The sequence below is a fragment of the Lycium barbarum genome, chromosome 3 (assembly GCF_019175385.1).
Source record: "Lycium barbarum isolate Lr01 chromosome 3, ASM1917538v2, whole genome shotgun sequence".
Lineage (NCBI taxonomy): Eukaryota > Viridiplantae > Streptophyta > Magnoliopsida > Solanales > Solanaceae > Lycium > Lycium barbarum.
In genome coordinates, this window is record NC_083339.1 from 124,452,394 (window position 1) to 124,474,061 (window position 21,668).

General features: G+C 36.9%; 1 protein-coding gene and 1 non-coding gene across 2 annotated transcripts; both read right to left on the reverse strand.

The window, feature by feature from the left end:
* Positions 1-1,439: 1,439 nt before the first annotated feature.
* On the reverse strand, positions 1,440-1,531 carry TRNAY-GUA (transfer RNA tyrosine (anticodon GUA)). Its single transcript is given in 2 exon segments — positions 1,440-1,475; positions 1,495-1,531. It is a non-coding gene; the product is annotated as a tRNA-Tyr (tRNA).
* Positions 1,532-1,928: 397 nt separating this feature from the next.
* On the reverse strand, positions 1,929-6,963 carry LOC132634109 (lysine-specific demethylase JMJ13-like). Its single transcript, XM_060350409.1, has 11 exons — positions 6,868-6,963; positions 5,981-6,305; positions 5,099-5,255; positions 4,700-4,919; positions 4,363-4,416; positions 4,205-4,284; positions 3,849-4,126; positions 3,370-3,759; positions 2,990-3,195; positions 2,632-2,745; positions 1,929-2,402 (listed from the first exon to the last, which is right to left on the reverse strand). Exons 1-11 carry the CDS (start codon positions 6,868-6,870, stop codon positions 2,295-2,297), a joined length of 1,935 nt encoding a protein of 644 aa, XP_060206392.1. The 5' UTR covers positions 6,871-6,963; the 3' UTR covers positions 1,929-2,294.
* Positions 6,964-21,668: the final 14,705 nt, after the last annotated feature.

Genomic DNA, 21,668 nt, shown 5'->3' on the forward strand with positions numbered 1-21,668 from the left:
CTTGATCCGATTTTACTCTGCGTTAAAAAATTAATTACTCCGATTTTCTGTGCACTGTTAGACTGTACTAAAATATAGTTAATTAATACCTGTATAAATAATAACGCAAGTATAAAATATAAACATTAATGTCTATGATATGAAAATGTATTGCTATGAAATTGAGAAACAATAATTAATTTCACAAAAAATGGTAGTATTACGCTGTATATGTGCAAAATAATGATTCTTGAAAAAATGACAATAAATTGAGAAAATTCCTAAAATAAGGATAATCATCAATAAATTGTTGAAAAAGTGTCAAAATGTGTAAAAAATGTATTTCGTGCTCTTTAACGAATCAGGGGCCCCCAAAACGTTAATTTTAAGCACGTCGAGCCAAAATTAGGTGTCAACAGTAGCTAGTTAGAGTTATACAGGTATTAGTAATACATGAATTAGTTATGCAGGGTTTAGTTATTCATGTATTAGTTATTTTATCTTTTGTCCTGCACAAAATAATACATAGATTTTCTCATAACTTATACATGTATTAGTTATGCGGATTTCTAAATTACAAACCAAACACTATACTAATTTTATACATGAATAATTCACCTCATAACTAGCTACCAAACACAGTATTACTTATGTAGAATTTTAATATATGAATAATTTACTTTTAACCAGCTATCAAACGACCCCTAAGTGATGTGGGTTAAACACGTGTTACGAGTTCAAACGATTGTGATTGACAAAAGTTTATTTTCTAAGTGGAAAAGATTAAATGAGCAAATTCATTATTCATCGAGTTTCAAGTTGTACAAACGCTAGTGTTTGGAAATTTCTTAGTTATTTGAAACAGGAAGGGAAAAGACAGGGGGGGAGAGGGGGGGGGGGGGGGGGGTGGCGCTTAAAAACAAAAGGGATAAAAAATAAAAAGAATCATCTGATCTACCGGATTCAAACCTGTGACCTTAATCTAGTGTTAAAAGAGCAACTGGCCACTAAGTGATGCGGGTTAAATACACGTTACGAGTTCAAACCTTGTGATTGACAGAACATTATTTTTTAAGTGGAGAAGATTAAAGGGATAAACTCATCATCCATCGAGTTTCAAATAAGAGATTTCTCAATTACAAAATCGAACAGTACAAAAAAAAAAAGGGATAAAAAAAAATAGAAAGAATCATCCAACCTACCGGATTCGAACCAGTGACCTTAATCTAGCGGTAAGAGGGCAACTAGCCACCAAGTGATGTGGGTTAAACACACGTTACGAGTTCAAACCTTCTAATTGACAAAATTTTATTTTTTTAGTGGAGAAGATTAAATGGACAAACTCATTATTCATCGAGTTTCAAATTGTACAAACACTAGTGTTCGGTAAATGAGCGGGGGGGGGGGGGGGGGGCGGTTAGGGCTTAAAAAGAGAAGGGATAAAAAAATGAAAAGAATCATCCGACCTACCGGATTCGAACCAGTGACCTAAGGATTAGCTGCGGTATTTACCGACTACAGTCCTCCGCTCTACCAACTGAGCTAAGGTCGGATTTGTTTCGCTTTGGTAGCCAATTATTAATATATCACCTTTATTCTCATTCTTTTCCATTTCATGGCATTTTGTATTTTGATGACTAATTCGTGGACTGCGTCAGTTATATAAAGCTTGGAAGAATCAGTCATACGATCATCCATTTTCACATATTTGACTTTGTTGAGAGGCCTGCACCTCACCAGATTTCTTCGAATAAATCAACAAAGAAAGTCGGACAATAAATGTGCTTCCGGCAAATGGCACATTCCTGCTGATCATTTATTCTAATTGACAACTACAAAGAGAAGATACCATTATTTAAGGGTGAGCATTCTATTAACTAACTATCAGTGGCAAAGTCAGGATTTTTGTTTAGACGATTCAAAAAAAAAAAAAAATCACACTGTAAATACAGTGTAATTTTGCGGCAAATGGGGTTTGGATCCGCCCCTGTTAATGACTATGAAGTGATGATGTTAACTTAAAGGACTGAAGAGAAACAAGAAGTTTACGGAATGGGCCTGGAAAACAATATAAACTAGTGAATTTAAACTCCATTATGCCTACAACATATCAACAATTATAGTTACAATATACTAGTAAGTAATATTTTTGCCTTCCATGGTTAGACCAACAGAAAAAGCACGTTGGTTGATATCTTTACATTGAGGTTAGTGGAACTTGATGGCTCTCATTTGGTGTCACCTACTTCTTTGTATCTGCTTGTATTCTACATTTAGAAAATAATGGTCCGCCTCCGCCATCAACAGTACTAGAGCTATGTCTTTGAAACTTTCTTTTCCATGGTGTCAATTTCTTGAGGTTGAAAAGCATAGCGCTCCCAGGATACGTTCTTGTTTCCAAGCTCGATTGGTTCTCTGTAACACTGATCACAAAATACAGGGTGAGAATCCTAGCAGTAGTAGTCTAACTGGCAACTTCTCTTGTCCAACTGACGGGTTAATTACATAAATGATCACAACTTAACAGATCAGAAATTGAAACAAAAAGATGCAGAATCCAAAGCGTTCGTATACTGCTAAAATGTTTCCGGACATGTTGGTTCACCAAACAGAACAATGCATGATTGTGTTAACACCAAGAAAAAAGTATACCTTTTTCTTCTTATCCTCTTCCTTTGCTAATTGCTTGCCTTGAGCAGACGCTCTTCTGATCCTGGAAATCTTTATACCAGTGGCCTCATTGTTTTGAGTATTATTTGGCATTATCTGTCAAGTTCATGAAAGTTGCAATATATCAAACCCTATTATATGGATATGATTTGTATTGATTCTTCCAATTTAAATTGTTAGTAACTTTAAGAGTTTGAACTAGAGTGAACTAGTTGGTAGAGAGAAGGGAAACCATAAATATTGGGATTAGAAAGCAACCATGGAATTACGTAAAACCTAGAAAACAAATCGATGCTACAATTGATTAAGTTAGTCGCCAAGGGCTCAGCAAGAATGGTACCTCACAATATGGACTATATTTTCCTTGTATGCACGGAAATGAGGTATGCATCCACAAGTAAGGCTCAGACTTCATTTTTTGCTCAACCTCACAATGCATTCCTTCCTCAGCCTCAAACATCTGTGCAACAGCTTCCATTTTTGAAATGTCCTCAGTAACAAAGAGGCTGCAGCTACTTCCACACTGACAGTTAAAAGTTTCATAATCTGCATGATGAAGTTTATTTTTGTTAAGCAAAGAGGGGTGGAAAAAGAAATGATCAACTGGTGCTCAATAAGTGCCACAGGTTTAAGTCTTACGGCCCATCGAGCTGCGTATTTTACTAAAGTAAAAAGCTTACTGGAAATGGTACGAAATGTTGAAGTTTTTAGCTCTAGTACCATGAAAAAGGCATACGGGACCAGCGTAACATTTGCACTCAATGTATGCCACATAACAGAGTCGTTTGCAGAGGATGCAGGTAAATGACCCTTGAGGTTTTGAGCACATTCTAAGAGAAGTTTTTAACTTCTCCAAGCACCAGCGGGCATGGTGGTATGATCTCAATAAGCATGAAAATGAAGTCATTACACAATGAACATCGTTTAAATCTGCTGCGCAATAAGGTCCGCGAGCTAAAGACTTCGAGAGAAGCATCGCTTCTGCACATAGGAGCTCTTCATAAGGAATAATTGGCGCCTTCCCAAGAAGAGCATAACGTTCACTAGCTGCAGCCCCAAATAGAAACCATTCACCAATTGCAAAATTCACGGCCTCACCACAGTTAAAGCCTGCAGCAACCAGGAAAATTAGTTGTATGGACAAATTAATATCCTCCAAATTGTATATGATCATTGCAAGTGACTTATCAAGATCTAACCATGACTAAATCCTGAATGGTATGCTCTGGGGAAGGTAATAACGAACTCTCCTGGCATTTGCACAGCCTTGTAAACAGGAACATCATATTGCAGCAGAATCTTTGGAGAAGCCATTGTTGTTTTCTCCTGAAGTATATTAAAGACTCCATCGACCCCATTTTCTGATAGGATTTCTTCATTATAAACATGACGCCGAATAAAATTCTCGAACTGAAGAGCTGCATGACCAGGAACTCCATACCAATTTTTGGCCGCCCCACAGTGATGATAGTTAATGCTGAGAGGAAAAAGTAAGGAAAATGTAAAGAAACTGAATGGCTGAAACATCTAAAGAAATGTTGATAGTATGACTTGCCTATAGAGATAGTGATCCTCCACATGCCAAGCAAACATACTAAATAGCATCCCAATGTACAGCATGGGTTCTGTTACTCCCTGAAACAAATAAATGTATCAAAAAGATTGAAGCATTTACTGAAATGCTGCATTTTTCCAAGAATCTACGATCATTACCGGTATTTCGTTAACAAGAAAGCGTAATGCGGATCTTCGCAGCCGAGGAAGTATCTGCACAGAGAACAACAATAGGATATTGGATGAAAAGGAAAAGGTGTACTAGTCATGGTATTTGCAGATCTTATTCCTCGACACAAAAGCAGCTCAATGAAATTAGAAAATGTTAATGCAATACTGCATGAGAAACAGTAAATTATGAACTCCCGTTCACTTCAAATCATTCACACGCAGCAACAAGCTTAGGATAGTCCATCTTAGAAAAGGAAGAAAGATGATAACAGAAGAACACAAGAAGGACGTACAAAAAAACTAGCAGCAGAAGTTTGAATAGAACCTTGAAATTCCATTTGCTACTTCCAAGAGGATCAGTGGAAGTGCTTGAGAAGGCACTGCCATCTATATTAATTCCATACTCAACCATTCCTTTCTTTGCATGTACCATTTCTTTCCAGAACTCCTTTTCCACATATGCAGGAGGAAGGCATCCAGATATACAGTATTTTCGAGCTGTTGCCTTGTTTGCCATTATCTCAAAATCCCGGATAGTATAATTTCTGGAACACAAAAAAGACACATGAAGAAAACAACCATATAAGATCCAACAGGTAAGTAGCAAGACAATGCCAATAATGAGATACAGTATGATAGCAGCAGTTTGTGCTGCAATAGATACGGCCACTATTTTGTGATAGTATTTGCGTAATCTATAGCGAACATCACTTATATATAATACCTTCCTCTCATGAAGAATGTGATCTTATCGTTGTTATTCCATTCAGCAAGTCGCAGAGGTTGCAACTTAGTGGTAAACTTAAAACGTTTTTGCTCTTTCATCAGCGCTACACCAGCTGGAACAGAAGATCCCAGAGGAGAGACAATCTTACAAATGCCTAAAATTCAACAAAATGCTGGTCAATCAGCAGAACATGGATGAAAAAAGTATAAAAACTATCACAGCACAATGAGAGAAGCAATAAGAGTTCAACTTAACCATCGTACGGTCAGAAAAGAACAGTACAGTGAATGGATCAAAAGGGAATTATTTAACTGTTCTGTTTCCTAGAGCCGTTATCTGGTGAATGAGAAAAATTCTATAATGTCACATCCAAAAAGAGTTAACAAAGAGGACACGGGAATATGATCTCCTCCCCAGTTAAACACCATTACAATGTCGAGATCTGGTATTGCCGAACTCAGAAGTAGGAAACATATGCAGCTCATAACCTTATAAGTCTAACCTTATACTCCTTTCATCTCACGTCGTAAGCACTTTTTGCTTATTGATGGTCAGTTTAACGAATTTTCGTAGCTAACTTGAAATAAATAGTTAAATTTTTCAGAAAAATTAATTAGAAATCAAGTAACACATTGCAATCTTTCTTGTCAAAGTTCACTTAGTTCAACCCTCGAGAAATAGAAAATGACAAATTGTAGGACTGAGGAAGTACTATATGGTATATGTTGCTCTAAAGCTTTCTAATACTGCAGTTAAAATGGCAAGTTGTATTCAGGAATCTGTGCCATCTATTCACATACGTTGCATATAAATATACTTTTTCTTTTATTGTTTATCAATATACTAATACCAAGAGAAGATTTTCAATTGTCAGGTTACCAAATTTTGATGCTTCAGGAGCAATTTTCTGCACATAAACCAAGGGATCCTCAAACTCTTCCTTAGATGGACGATATACTGGACATTCTTTGATCGTATCAGTCCAATCAAATTCATTCATACTAAGCTGACTGGCTTTCCTTTTTTGAGAAACTTTTCCATGAGAAGGTCCACGAAGACAAGGTTTCTTCACTTTTCTTGCAGGTTTTGTTTTGATTACTTTCTGAACATCAGAGGGGAATGTTGTATCCCCATTCGAAGCATCTTTACCCTTATATTTCTCTGTCACCCCTTTTTCACTTGACAAACTATCCCCTGCTTCAGCCTGCAGAAAAGCCTTATAAGAGTATATAATTCTCAAGATTTATATCTAGAATGCTGCGGAAATTTCGACTCTTATTACTAGGAATTGTTTGAAAAAATGATAGGAATTGAAGTTAACGGACTCAGTTTTCATTACTTACAGTCTTTATCATTCTTGATCAATAGTAAGAAAATCTAGTCATATTAAAAACATGAATTAAAAAGAAACTCAAATTGGCGAAACAACATAATCTTGAACGAATGAATAAACTAAGAAAACTGAAAAAAGATGATTGGATTGCTTTTTTGCCAATTAAGCAAACCGCCCAGAAATGATTCCAGTCTACACTTCATAATTCAAATCCAAAAACCATAACTTTTTCTTACAATGAATCTGGAAAAAGTGAACGTACATTGAAAGTTGGAACTAGACACAATGATAAATCCAAGAATATGGGAAAATTCAAACATTTCTTGGTGTATTTAAAGGCAAGAAAGTTGATCAAACAGTGAAATTACTGTTAGGAAAACAATGTTAAGTCCAAAGAATCACATTAGAAGTAAAGAAATCTGAAGAAACTTACCATTTCATGCGTGCTTTACGTATATTATGTGTAGAATTTCCAAAAAGAGAGAGAGAGAGAAAGAGGCACTGAAGAAGTTAACTAAGAAGCCCTTTGAAGATTTCAAAAGTGGATAGAACGTTACAGTTGTTGGCTATTTATACCTTTGCATTTTGGGCAATATCGAATGGGCCCCTGGTTACCCGGATGACCCGACCCATTCATCAATGAAATATTGCATTTTCATGCAATTAATTGACGGGAAAAAAATGCAATTAATTGTTAAATTCGTTTTTTTTAAAATTACAATTATGAGAACTGGCCAAAGGAGGACTAGATTATTGGTTAATTGAAAGTCACCAATACGCATGTTTCAGTTACTCGATTTTTTTTTAGGTTGTTCATTACCTTAAAATTAAATATTAAGAATTTGTACAGAAAAAAATTAAATGTTCTATCGCAATTAATTCTGCTTTTGTTGACCAATATATTAAGGTAACACTTGCTTATCCACAAGGGCGATCCAGAATTTGAAGTTTATGGATTTTTTCAGTGACTTTAAATAAATATATACAATAATAGCTGAATTCACCGTCTAATTTTTGTAATATTCAGTGTGTTTTTAACACATATACATGATTTGGGCAAAAGCTAATGAATTTACGTGAACTCGTTGCTTGCATAGTAGATCTGCTCGTGCCTATCTATATGCATCTCTTCTTTTTGTATATATCTGTGCCCGCATTGGCCACTGGGGCCTTCACTAACATTGGCCATTGGGGCCTTCACTAACCCGAGTTTGCATTGCATGAGTTAGGCCCATTAAACGAGGAAATGCGCCTTACTAGAATTTTTTTCATACTCAAAATCCGAAACTGAAATCTATGATTAAGTAATTTTGCAATGCCATCATTATCTTATGAAATTCGAAACTAAAATGTATGATTAAGTAATTTTGTAATGCCATCATTATCTTATGAAATTCTAGACTTCTAGTAGTTCGCCTAGTTTCATAATTTGAGGATAGTTACTTAGTATTACTATTATTAGTCGATCAAACTAATGGTATATTTGTACTTCCAAATTATTTGTTATATATAGCATTCGTATATTCAATATCTGACCAATTATTTAGAATGATATTGGATGCAGATAAGTTTGTTATTTTAACAGGCATATTGTAGAATAATAAAAGAATGCATAAATATATAGTTCGTATATAGCTAACATACAGCTGGTATACAGAAACTGTTATGAGTATAACTAACTGTCCAAAAGTTGGTTATACACCAGTGTCCCTCCAAAAGAGGTTACGAGTTAGTAGATTAGTTTAGGAAGGTTAGTAGACTATATAAAGTGTATTCTCTCACTTTGTAACTGTCACGACCCAAGTAGCCGTGAGTGGCACCCACACAAATCCCCCTAGTGGGCGAACCATCCCCTTACCCAACTATCAATCATTTTAAAACAATTGCAAAGCGTTAACCAGAATTAAATTATAAAACTGTCTAGTCATGCCATCAATAAATAAAAGTGCGGAAATCTAACTATTATATCTCCAAAGATCCGAAAGTCATCGTACAGGCACTCTAAAATATAAACTATCTAGGGAAATAACAACTGACTAGAATAACATAAGTAATGTCTGGAATGAAAGCAGACATCAACAAGAGAAGATTTTCAGGCGGCCTGGCATGAATAGGAGCTCACCCTCAAATCTGTCGGAAACTGGCCTCACGCTAAATATGAGGTCTAGTAGATGTCTCTGGATCACAATTTGCACTCAAAAGAATGCAGAAAGGTAGTATTAGTACAAACACTATGTACCGGTAGATATCATAGGCCGACTAAAATTAGTATCATTCATAAAATCACAAAATCAATAGAATAGATAGATAGGCACAACAACACATAACCATAGAAAATTATCAACAAGAATCATCCAACATCGAAATAAGACAAGCCCACACAAACAACAATCAATAAAAGTAACTCAACCCATGTCATCACCACCACAATCGTAACTCACGAATTATCTCAACTCTATCACATATTCATACACAAATGCTAAATGGTATTGTTTGCCCAAATAGCCATGACCTGCATGAGACCCATGGTGTCCATGTACCGCTCGCTCCAGAACTGAACTAGGATCACGAGCCCATAAATAGGACACATCCTCACCCCCTGTCAAATGTGCCTTTTCATATTTATATGTTCCTTCTCATCTCAATGTGTTTCTGTTCCAATAATCAATAAGGAATGTGAACAATCAATGAATAAATATCAGGGAAGATAAGTCACCATGCCACAAGTCATATCAAGACTCAAGAATCAATTCATCAATAGCATGAATAAGGGATTACTCCAAGTCAACAAGAAGAGTATTTATTAACTTCTTCTTTATCGTATCATAATAGTTCCTCACATAATCAATCAATCAATATCAAACTTAGGAAATTCCAAACACACTTTATGTCCGAAGACCTAATCATGTTTTCTCCTATCAATTTCATAACATATACAATCAACTAATCAAAGTCTAACTCAAGTAGACCATATCCTACCTCAATGCAGAACTGGAACAATGCAAGCTATTCCACGTGAGCTTGTCCTTTCCGCAATGCCTCGGAACGTTCAAAATCTAGAAATATAGCGCTACATGAGTATTCGAATCATCTACTCAAACAATACAACAGTTGGGAAAAGAGAGCCCAACCACTCCTACCCTTTTTAATAGCTTTCTAATCAGTTCATCTCCTTTCAAATAGTTTTTATGCTAAAGTTACCATCTTTATGAAACTCTAAGTCTCAATACATCATTCTCATCCATTAGAACTTGAATTTCCATCCTAGGAAGTGATAATCTATAACCTTAGGTGAATAAACCACAATAAAGTCACTAACCCATTCATTATTCAAGGGTTTCTTAAGTTCTAGGGTTTTAGTACTTTCATTCGCTATTAGAGGACCTTAAACTAATCATGGAACTTAAGATGATGATGGAATGAACAAAGTAAAGGGTCGAGACTTACCTTTCAAGAGTATTTTAGCCCTAGACTTAGAAAATCGCCACAGGAGTTCTTGGGAACTTTTTTGGAGTTATGTTGGCAATGAGTTCAGAATAAAGAATATAAAACACTGATTCTGCTTCCCGTCGACCGCTGCAGTGGTCGACTTTCCGCTACGGCGGTCCCGCTATAGCGGGAAAGGTCCCGCCGTGGCAGACCTCATTAAACCTTCCCGCTCCCGCGGTGGCGACCACCTCCCCGCTACAGCGGTACTCCCACCGCTGCGGCGGTTTGACCAGTAGCTCGGGTTTTCCACCAGTTTTTCACCCAAAATCCCAACACCAATCCGAGGCCCTACAGACGCAAACCACATATGCACATATACATAAAAACACGCTACAGAATCACCTGCGGCCTCGGAATTTCCCATAGAGGTCTAGTTTTACTAAGTCACCCCCTAACGGAACAAAGCAAGTTTTTCAACAGAACACAACAACAACAAACAATTCAAGTCCCAGTTTTTAGACTTTTACATCTTTGAGTTATTATTAGCTCATTTCTATCTTCGGGAATGTAGTAGTAAGGGTACAATGGTCAGAACTCCCATAACGAATTAGCGGGTCGTTACATCAGATACTAATTAAACAACCGTTCGTCCCCGTACGGATAAAAAGAAGGAAATAAGGGGAAACGTACCTAACTCGATGAAAAGCTGGGGATACTTATTGCGCATATCGGATTCGTTCTCCCAAGTAGCTTCCTCAACGAGACGGTTCTTCCACTGACCCTTCACTGACGCTATCTCTTTCGACCTCAGCTTACTAACCTCTCTATCTAAAATAGCAATAGGCTCTTCCTCATAAGACAAATTCTCATCCAACAAGACTGAATCCCAACGAATGATAAATGAACCATCACCATAATATATCTTCAACATAGAGACATGAAACACCGGATGAACGTTTGATAAACCTGGAGGAAAATCCAACTCATAGGTTACATCCCCCACACGACTAAGAATCTCAAACAGATCAATGAATCTGGGACTAAGTGTCACGACCCAACCGGAGGGCCGCGACGGGCACCCGGTGCTAACCCACCCGGCACCTCTTTTCATACTTTCACATTCATTACACTAATACCATTGGACAACAATGCATATATATAACCATCAATAACAATGCCCATATAAATGTACATAAGTCGACGAGGCTAACAAAGTGATATCCAAAATATGGGCCGACAAGGCCAAATATATCTAACCATATACACATGTCTACGAGCCTTTAAGGAGAGTATGTCATATCATGTAGGCAGGACAGGACCCCGCCATGCCCATAAGTATGTACACAAAAGAATAAATACCAAAGTTGTAGCTCCGAATGAAACGGAGCTCCGCTATGTACTCCCTGAGTAATAAAGCTATGGATCAAGCCTGTATCCCTGGCCACCTGCGGGCATGATGGAGCGTCCACAAACAAAAGGACGTCAGTACGAAGAATGTACTGAGTATGTAAAGCATGATCAACATCATTATGAAAACATAATAGACAACATAAGAAATAGCATATGATGGGAGATAGTAGTATCATCGTCATAAACACTTACTTGTTTTTCATAGGGACTTTCCATTTCTAATGCATGATTGTGTACATACATCCGTATCCGAATCCGTTCTCGTTTCCGTACTCATTTACATTTCGTATCCATTTTCATATTCGTAGCATATTCGTATTCACATTCATATCATATACATAGCATACCCGACCATGAAGGTTCGGTGTTTCACATACCCGGCCATGGAAAGGCTCGGTGAGTATACATACCTGGCCCTACCAAGGCTCAGGGTTATCCGTACCCAACTGCAGTGGTGCGCGCGCAATATATATATATATTCTACCCGGCCATACAAGCTCGGAGTTTCATAATAGTCATACATAGACACATATACATAAAAGCCCGTAAGCATCTTTAGCATCATTACTATCGTCGTCATTACATCTATCCTTAGAGGATTACTCATCATATAAGGAATTTAGTATAATCGTAACATATCGAGAATCATGAGCTTAGTAGCTTTTGAAGATAGAATCATTTGGAGAACATTATAGGCTCATGAAAGGATAGGCGTATAGCCGAAGAAACATGCCTTAATGAAAGAAGAGTTAGCCTTACATACCTTTTCGTTCAACTATTCTATCGCTTGAACGTTCTCCTTCAATGCTCACGTTTCTAACTTCATTAGAGTTATACTAACATTAGAAAATCGATAGCTTAGCATACTTGACTAAAGCTAGAGAAAATTGGACAGCATCTCCTTTATTTATACGACTTCCTCCATATCATATATCAGCTCCCAAACATATATATAATAACATTCACAACATCATAACAATAGTCTTTGTCCACCTATATTATCCATATTTCTCCATTCACTTCCAATCATCCATATCCATGGTCATAGAACACTATTACATTCATTCATATACAATGTCTATCTCATGTTCTTCACATCATTTATAACATAACCATAATCACAACATATCAAGAATCATGACTCAATCCAAGCTATTACTCAAAAATGACACTATTCCCACATTCATGACCCATTTTCTATATTCTTCTACAATCCAAGTGTTTCAACCTCTTAATACCTTAAACAACATGGAAATACCATACAACTTACCTTAGATGGCGTAGGAATGAAACTTGGGTGGAAACACTTCACTTGAGCAAAATCCTAGTTCCACCTCCACTTGGATTCCTTGTCTTGGATGAACTTTAATGAGTTTCTTACACTTGATTCTCTTGGTTTGATGAAGTTGATCACTAATATCTCTTGAATTATTATGGGAGAAGTGTAGAGAAATGTTCTAGAGAGTTCTAGAGAGAAGGGGAGTGAAGGGGAAATGAAATGAAATAAACTCGGACCCTTATTAATAATACTCCATCTGCCCCGACCATTTTCTACGGACCAACATACGGTCCGTATAAATTATACTGACCGCATGTCTAGCCATAGATTTGGTCCAGTGAGGTGTGCTAATCTGGGATGATTATACGACCAAACATACGGCCAGTATGTTTTATACGGCCAGTATGTTTTATACGGCCAGTATGTTGGGCCGTATAATGCCCAGTTCTTCCGAACTCATTCTCGTCGACTCGTTTGATCTCCAATCCTTATGAAACCTTCTTAACACTTGTTTAGCACCTCGTTAACAATCTAAGGGACGTTATAACTCTTCTCCAAAATATCATTAAGTCATCATTAACTTATTACTCGTAAATCCTTTCCGATACCTATCGTATGCCTTGCCTTCTCTTGGAAAACTTTTTTCTCTTACCTCGAATGTCTTTGAAATCTCAATTAGGGTCATCAAATGTTATTCCTTACTGATTGTAATACCGTATACTTCGTGCTCTTCGTTAGTCTATTCACTGTGTATCAACGGAAAATTTTTCGAGGTGTAACATAAGCTTACCTTTCTTCCCAAACCTCATCACACCCTTCATGGGTGAGACCTTAAGAAACATTGCTCTCCAACCATGAACTCAAGATCTCGGACCCTTCGATCCGTATATTCTTTCTGTCTACTCTGAGCCGCTAAGAGCTTTTCCTGAATCACCTTAACCTTAGCTAATGACTCTCTCAAAAAATCAGTACCCCATGGACTTACCTCAAATACATCAAACCACCCGATAGAAGACCTACATCTCCTCCCATAAAGAGTCTCAAACGGGGCCATATCAATGCTCGAGTGGTAACTATTGTTATACGCAGACTCTGCCAATGGTAGTAACTGATCCCAATGGCCACCGAAGTCAATCACACAAGCTCGAAGCATATCCTTAAGGACCTGAATAGTCCGCTCAGACTGGCTATCTGTCTGAGGGTGGAAAGTTGTACTAAGGTCCAATCTAGTGCCCAGTTCGGAATGCAAAGTCTTCCAAAATCAGAATGTAAACGTCGTGCCTCTATCGAATATGATGCAAATAGGAACCCCATGCAGACAAACAATCTCATGGATATAAATCTGGGCCAACTTCTGAGCAGTATGGGTGATCTGAGCCAGAATGAAGTGGGCAGACTTGATCAATCTATTAATAATGACCCAAATAGAATCAAACTTACCCAAGGTCTTCGGAAGACCAACCATAAAATCCATCGCTCTCCTCTCCCACCACTCTGGAATGGGCATCCTCTGAAGCGTACCCCCGGGCCTCTGGTGCTCATATTTAACCTGTTGACAATTTAAACACTGCGAGACATACTCAACAATATCCCGCTTCATCGTAGCCCACTAATAATGTTGCCTCAAGTCCCGAAACATCTTGGTAGCACCAGGATAAATAGAATATCTAGAAATGTGAGCCTCCGCTAAAATTGTCTTAATCAAATCATCAATTCGGGCAACATAAACACGCCCCTTGATTCTCAAGACGCCCTCATCATCAATCACGACCTCCTTAGCCTCACCACACAAGACTTTATCGCGAATCGTACTCAAACTCGCATCCTCGAACTATCTGGCCTTAATCTGCTCCAAAAACGATCATCTCGCCTTGACACAAGCCAACACTCTGCCCAAATCAGACACATCAAGCCTCATGAAACTGTTAGCCAGAGTCTGAACCTCCATGGCCAACAGACGCTCTGACACAATCAAACTACCTATGCTAGCTGATTTGCTGCTCAAGGCTTCTGCCACTATATTTGCCTTGCCAGGATGATATAAGATAGTAATATCATAATCCTTAAGCAACTCCATCCATCTCCGCTGTCTAGAATTAAGATCCTTCTGAGTAAACACATGCTGAAGACTGCGATGATCAGTAAATACCTCGCAACGGGCACCTAGAGGTAGTGCCTCCGAATTTTCAATGCAAAAACCACAGCTGCTAACTCCAAGTCGTGAGTAGGATAGTTCTTCTCATGAATCTTTAGCTGTCTGGAAGCATAAGCAATCACTTTCTTTCCATGCATCAAAACAACACCCAAACCAGAACGAGAAGCATCACAATAAATCACAAAATCCTTGCCCTCTGCGAGCAAAGATAGAATACGAGTTGTAGTCAATAGAGTCTTGAGCTTTTGGAAGCTCTCCTCACACTCGTCGAACCACTGAAAAGGTACCTCTTTCTGAGTCAAAAGGGTTAAATGCAAAACAATAGAAGCAAACCCCTTCACGAACTGACGGTAGTAACTGGCCAACCCCACAAAGCTGCGAATTTCTATCACTGATGTAGGCCTAGCCCAATGGAAGTTGGGAAAAATGAACAAGCAGCGAAACCTGATGATCAAGGTCAACGAGCCATGGAAATTGATCCACAGCTAGAGCAAGAAGCAGGGTAGTCTAATCCACCTAATGATCAGATTGAACAAATGAAGAAGCAGGAGAACCTAATGATTAAACAATCTATAGGGGACCTTAATTTAGAGCTGATGCTTTGAGTCATTTTCTTACAAGGAATATTGACAAGAGGAAGAAGTATTTTGAGGCTTGTAGTAGCTTAAAAAGCTGTTGTATCAAAAAATTCTCTGTATTTGTAGTTGTTGAAAAATAATTTTAATTCATTTTTTAGAGTAATGCAGTGAGATACTTTCTAGTTCTAAAGCTTTCTTGATATTGGTACTATCGATCTACTTTGATCCGTAAAGAAGAAACAACAAATTCTCAAACAACATTCTTGATTCTAGGGTGGGTGTGCATGGTGTTGTTGTTGTTGTTGTTTTTTTTTTTTTTTTTTGTGTTGAGGGGATAAACATTATTTAAAAACAGGTAAATATTTTGTGGGGTTCAAAGATGATGAAATGGAGGAGAAGTAGAAGTTTGAAAGAGAGCAAAGAAGAAAGTGGACATGGCAAGAGCAGAGTGAAGAGGGAAATGGCTTTTACTCTCTGCCTTTGAAATAAAAATTTTATATAAAAAAAAAACTAATAAATGATGTGTATAAATATAGTTAAAAGCAAATGACAAGGGCCAAGTACATTACTAATATATAGAAGCGAGAATAAAGTGCTTTTCGTCGTCCTCACAGATCTATTTTCGGAATTTCCTAAACTTAGTTTTCTTGGGAAGCGTCCTCTCTGTTGAGCTAATAAGACCTTTTGAATAGTTACTAAAAGTCAACCCTTTCTAAGCTCCTTTGCATCTCACAGTTAGGGAGTGACACGTGTTGTACCAATTTAAGATTTTGTGTTGTTTCTCTTTTATGTTGCCCCTATATGATTTAATATTACTCCATCTGTCCTAAAATTAAGTGTCGCGAGAATAAAGTGCTTTCCCTCGTCCTCACAGACCTATTTTCGGAATTCCCTAAACTTAGTTTTCTTGGGAAGCGTCCTCTCTGTTGAGCTAATAAGACCTTTTGAATAGTTACGAAAAGTCAACCCTTTCTAAGCTCTTTTGCATCTCACAGTTAGGGAGTGACACGTGTTGTACCAATTTAAGATTTTGTGTTGTTTCTCTTTTACGTTGCCCCTATATGATTTATTTTTATTTTAAAAAAAAATCAAGATCACTGGGTGGGTCCCAGTGACCATTTTATTATGTTAATCAAATCATCCAACAAAATACACGGTCTAAGCAAAAAAACAACAAAAATAAAAAGAAACCAAGTTACTCCATCTGTCCTAAAATAAGTGTCGTTTTAGCTCATTTCATGCTTATTAAGAGAAAATAATAAATACAAGGTATAATTTACTAAATTATCTTTATTCATTACTCCCTCAATCTCAAAATATTTGCCGTCCTTACTAAAACACTTGTCTCAAAATATTTATCGTTTTATTTACCCAAGATAAAATTAAGTAGTTTTTTTCTCATTTGATCCCTTGTATTAATTACATCAATGGGCTGATTTTGTGAGTTCACCTACCAACATTTAAGAGATTTCATCATTAATGCAGTAAATATTTATTGACGAGAGAGAACACGATGAAATATGTTAAGAGGGTCAAATAGTTAAAATGCTACCCTTATAAATGCTTTCTTAATGGACTTGTAAATAAAAAATGCGATAAATATTTTGAGATGGAAGGAGTATTAGATGTTTCTTGAGAATTGGACACTATTAAGAAGAAGTAGTTTTTTTTATTATGCGGGTAAAAATGTAGTTTATCTCTAAAAGTACTTTTTAAAAAAGCACGTTTAAGAAAATAAACTTAGAAATACTTTTTAAAAGCTTGACCAAACACTAATTATTGTTCAAAAGTATTTTTCAAATTGATTAGTCAAATACAGACTGTTTCTCACTAAGTACATTTTAAAAAACATTTTTAAAGAAAAACATTTTTCAAAATTAACTAATTTTAAAAAATTGGCCAAACAGGCTATCGGTCTCCAAACTCGTCCCTCCTTTGCGCCACACGTACCTGAATTTTAGTCACTAATTTATCACGTAGATAAACAGACGTCTTCCATTTATAAGCTTACCAAACAAAACAGACGTATTTCATTTATAAGTTCTATTTGATGGAAGAACTCTCTCTGGGTCATATCTGGGTAAGTTGCCAAAGTTGAACGAACAAAACTTAGTAAGACATCCTTCCACTGTTTGGATACATAATTTATGTAAATGATTATTATAAATTAATTCAAAGGCTTACTTGATACCTTTTGAGAAACTATCAAAATTGCCATATTTCATGATAACTTTTGCTTTATGTGCGGTCATTGTGATAATATAAGGGCCAAAAAAATTTAAATATAAAAGATAATATTAAGATTTAAACTAATACTTTCTCCGTCTCAATTTATGCGACAATCTTTTCATTTTAGTTAGTCCAGAAAAAGACATAATATTTTTCCATATTTAGTTACAATTTAACTTCAAACTTCCCATTTTATGCTTAATGAAATGATTTATATCCACACAAATTTTTATGGCTTATTTAGACTATAAATTTCAAAAGTATTCTTTAAAAAAAAAAAAAATTGCTCGGTCAAACACTTTCACATGAATTGAAACGGAAGGAGTACATATTAGTATAAAGTTTGACTTTCGTTGGATGCATAATTTTGCATGATATAATGTATAATAAAAACATTTTAAGTATTATATTTTTATGTACAAAATGTATAATATTGTGGCATTCAAAAAGAGTTTCAATTCTAGCAAAACTTATTAAGTAGAGATCAAGTTAGATAGGTTCACTTTTTCAAGTTAACGAGCGTGAAATTGTTAACTCTTTAGTTTTCTTGAACTTCTTCCCGGTATATCTTTTCATGGTTTCATCTCTAGAAAGAAGTCTCTACCTCTAAAACGATCGAATCACCTTTTTTCATGACTTTCCTAATTGCCCTGCGGCTTCACCTTTTCTCTTCCATACTGGATTGTGTTCAAATTTGTGCCCACTCATGACAAAGATGTTATGTTACCACAATATAATATTGGTCATTATGTTTTGGCAAAATACATCAAAACACCCCTGAACTATACCCGAATGTCGATATCACACCTAAACTATACGAACGACCTATTACACACCTTAACTTGTTAAAACTGAATTAAATTACCCCTCGACAGACCAAAACCCCCAATCAGTGAATGTCGTGGGCGACACTAGCCCCTGGATGAAGCCACGTATTAAATGAACTGATTTATTTTATAATCACGTCATTATAATATATTTAACATAATAAACCCATTTTAATACCCAAACCCATTTTTAACCCCCCATACCCATTTTAACACCCCCAAACCCGTTTCAAATCACCCAAACCCATTTTAACATCAGACGCCCAAATCCTAGAAAATCAAACGACACCACAAACAACAAATCGTTCAATATTCGTCCTAAATCATATATTTTTATAGTTTACCTCCTCAATATTGTCGGATTTCATAGAGTTTTTTAGTTTTTCTTCATCGTAAACCTATAATCGAAGTGTTGGTGATTGTTTGAACTTGGACGATTCCAAGTTGGCTTTTTTGTTGACGTTTGGAGGACAAGAATCGGCTGTGTTACTAAAAGGTTAGTCCATTGTCTCATTTTGTTTATGTATTGTGCGATTAGAACTAGGGTTTTTTTTTTTGCATCTTTAATTTTTCTGCAAATTTACAGTGTAAATGACAGGGTAAATGCTTGAATATGTAAATGTCGATTTGGTTGTTGTGTATTTCATTGACTATGAAATTGAAGTATTTGTACTGTTTTCAGGTCGAAATATGTCTTATGAACTGATTACTTTGCGATTTTACCATGGTGGTAATTTAACGACTGGCAAAAAACCCTACGTTGGTGGACAAGTAACTGAATTTACACGTATGGATTTAGATAGGTTTTGTTACTTTGAATTGCTTGATTGTGTGAAAGAATTAGGGCATGACCCTGGTAAATGCACAATTTATGTTAAATTTGTCGATAGTGTGGTATTGGTAGAAATCAAATGTGATAGGGATACAACCCGAGTTGCTGCATGTTTGGGGGATGGGGATATTTTGGAGGCTTTTGTGTGTCACATGGTTGAAGAGCCCTTAGTGGTCCCACCCTTATTAGAATATGTAACCCATGTGGAGGGGGAAAGTGATGTTTCTTTTGATAAAGTGACTGGTCAAGACATTGGGGGTAGTGGTGTTCCATCTTTTGATGCATTTGATGCTGATTTAGAGCCATTCAATGAACCTCCTTTTGAACCAACTCAAAATATTGCCCCTCTCCAACCTAACTCTCCAAGTTCTGTCCCTTGTACTCCTCCAACTGTTGACAATACTGAATCAAATCTTGCTTCTAATACTACTGCTGCTGCATCAAATCCTGCCCCTAATACTACTACTGAACCAAATCCTGCCCCTAGCACTACTGCTGCGGCATCAAATCCTGCCATACTACTACTAATGAATCTATTCCTGCCCCTCATACCACTGCTGAATCTTCACAAACTAGGGTTGTCCCTAATTTTTCTGAAACTGGTAGTGATTTAGATTCATACCTAGATGGATTGTTTGATGAAGGAGAAGTACATAGTGAGAGTGATGTAGATAAGGAGCTAAGGGGTTTTAGGGAGGAAAAGAGAGCTGGAAAAAGAAAAAGAAGGAAGAGGGGTAAAAGAGCTCCTGTTCCTGAACATGTTAAGTTAGGTTCAGGACCAAAAGGGCCAGATATGGGGTATGATGAATATGAAAGTGCTAATAGAGACACTATGGAAGGTAAGTTGGCTGGTGATGAGCCTTATTACCCCTCAGATAAAGCTGCTAGTTTTGAGACTGATCCAGATGACATATCTGATGATGATGATGAAGGAGTAGTTGAACAGAGAGTAAAAGCAAAAAGAAGGAAGGTGATAAACAGAGTTGTGTTTGATAAAACCTCCAAGAAAATAGTGTGGGAAACAGGCCTTCAATTTGAAAGTGTTAATGAATTTAGAACTGCAGTTACCAAGTATGCAGTCCATGAGCATGTTGCCATTGAAAAATGTATTAATGAACCTACAAGGGTAAGGGTTAGGTGTGTAGAGGGTTGTCCTTGGCTTTTATTTGCTAGTCTTGACTCTAGGACTAACAACTTTGTGGTGAAGACCTATAATCCAATTCACATGTGTGACCCTACCAATAGGAACAAGCTTTGCAATACCAAATTCTTATCTAGTCACTATAATGAGAGAATAAAGGAACAACCAAACATTAGGATTTTTGAGTTTCAGCAGCTCATTAAGAAGGAGTTGGATCTTTATGTTGGTAGAACTGTGTGTAGAAGAGCAAGAAACAAGGTTTTAGCTGAGTTGATGGGTGACCATGTTTTGGAGTTTGGGAGGATTTTAGATTATAGGGATGAGTTGTTAAGATCAAATCCAAGTAGTACATGTGTAGTTAGGCTTAGTGATGAGACATTTGAAGGTGGAAAAAAATGTTTAGAGGATTCTACATATGTTTTGATGCAATGAAGAAGTCATACTTAGCTGGTTGTAGGAAGTGCATTGGTTTGGATGGTTGCTTTTTAAAGGGAATCTCAAAAGGTCAATTACTTGTTGCTGTTTGTAAAGATGGAAACAATCAGATGATGCCACTGGCCTGGGCAGTAGTTGAGGTTGAGAACAAGCACAATTGGACTTGGTTTATTAGAATTTTAATAGAGCTTCAGCTGGGAGATGGGACAGACATTGCTGTTATAACAGATATGCAGAAGGTAAGATTTAAGTGTTGAATTCACTCCATTTCATAACTCTTTACCCTAATGTTCTTTTACTTTACTAACTGCCTGTTTTTTATTCCTCATAGGGTCTTGAAAGTGCCATAAAATAGCAGCTGCCCAATGTTGAACATAGAATGTGTGCTAGGCATGTTTTAGCCAATTGGTCCCAAAAATACAGAGGCCTTGAAAGGAAGATTGCTTCTGGAGGTGTGCAAAGTCAACTTTTGAGTCTCAGCTGAATGAGAACTTAGACTACATGAAACTTTTGGGAGAAAAATGTCTTGATAAGTTGATGTACTACAACCCTGAAAGGTGGAGCAAGGTTTACATGAAATATACCACAAAGTGTGACATTATAGACAACAATATGGCTGAATGTTTCAACTCTTAGATACTGGCTGCAAGGCACAAGACTGTAATAACTATGCTTGAAGAAATAAGAGTCAAAATGATGAAGAGAGTAGGACAAATGAGGGAGTTTTGTGACAGTTGGATTCATGAATTTTCTCCAATGGCATTGAAAGTTCTGACAGAGCATACTGCAAGGTCTATGAAATGCAGCATTGAATGGAATTCTGATACAGGGTATGAGGTTCTTGAAGGTCATTTTAGACATGTTGTGAATCTGCCTAGACAAACTTGTTCTTGTAGAGCATGGATGTTGAAAGGCATCC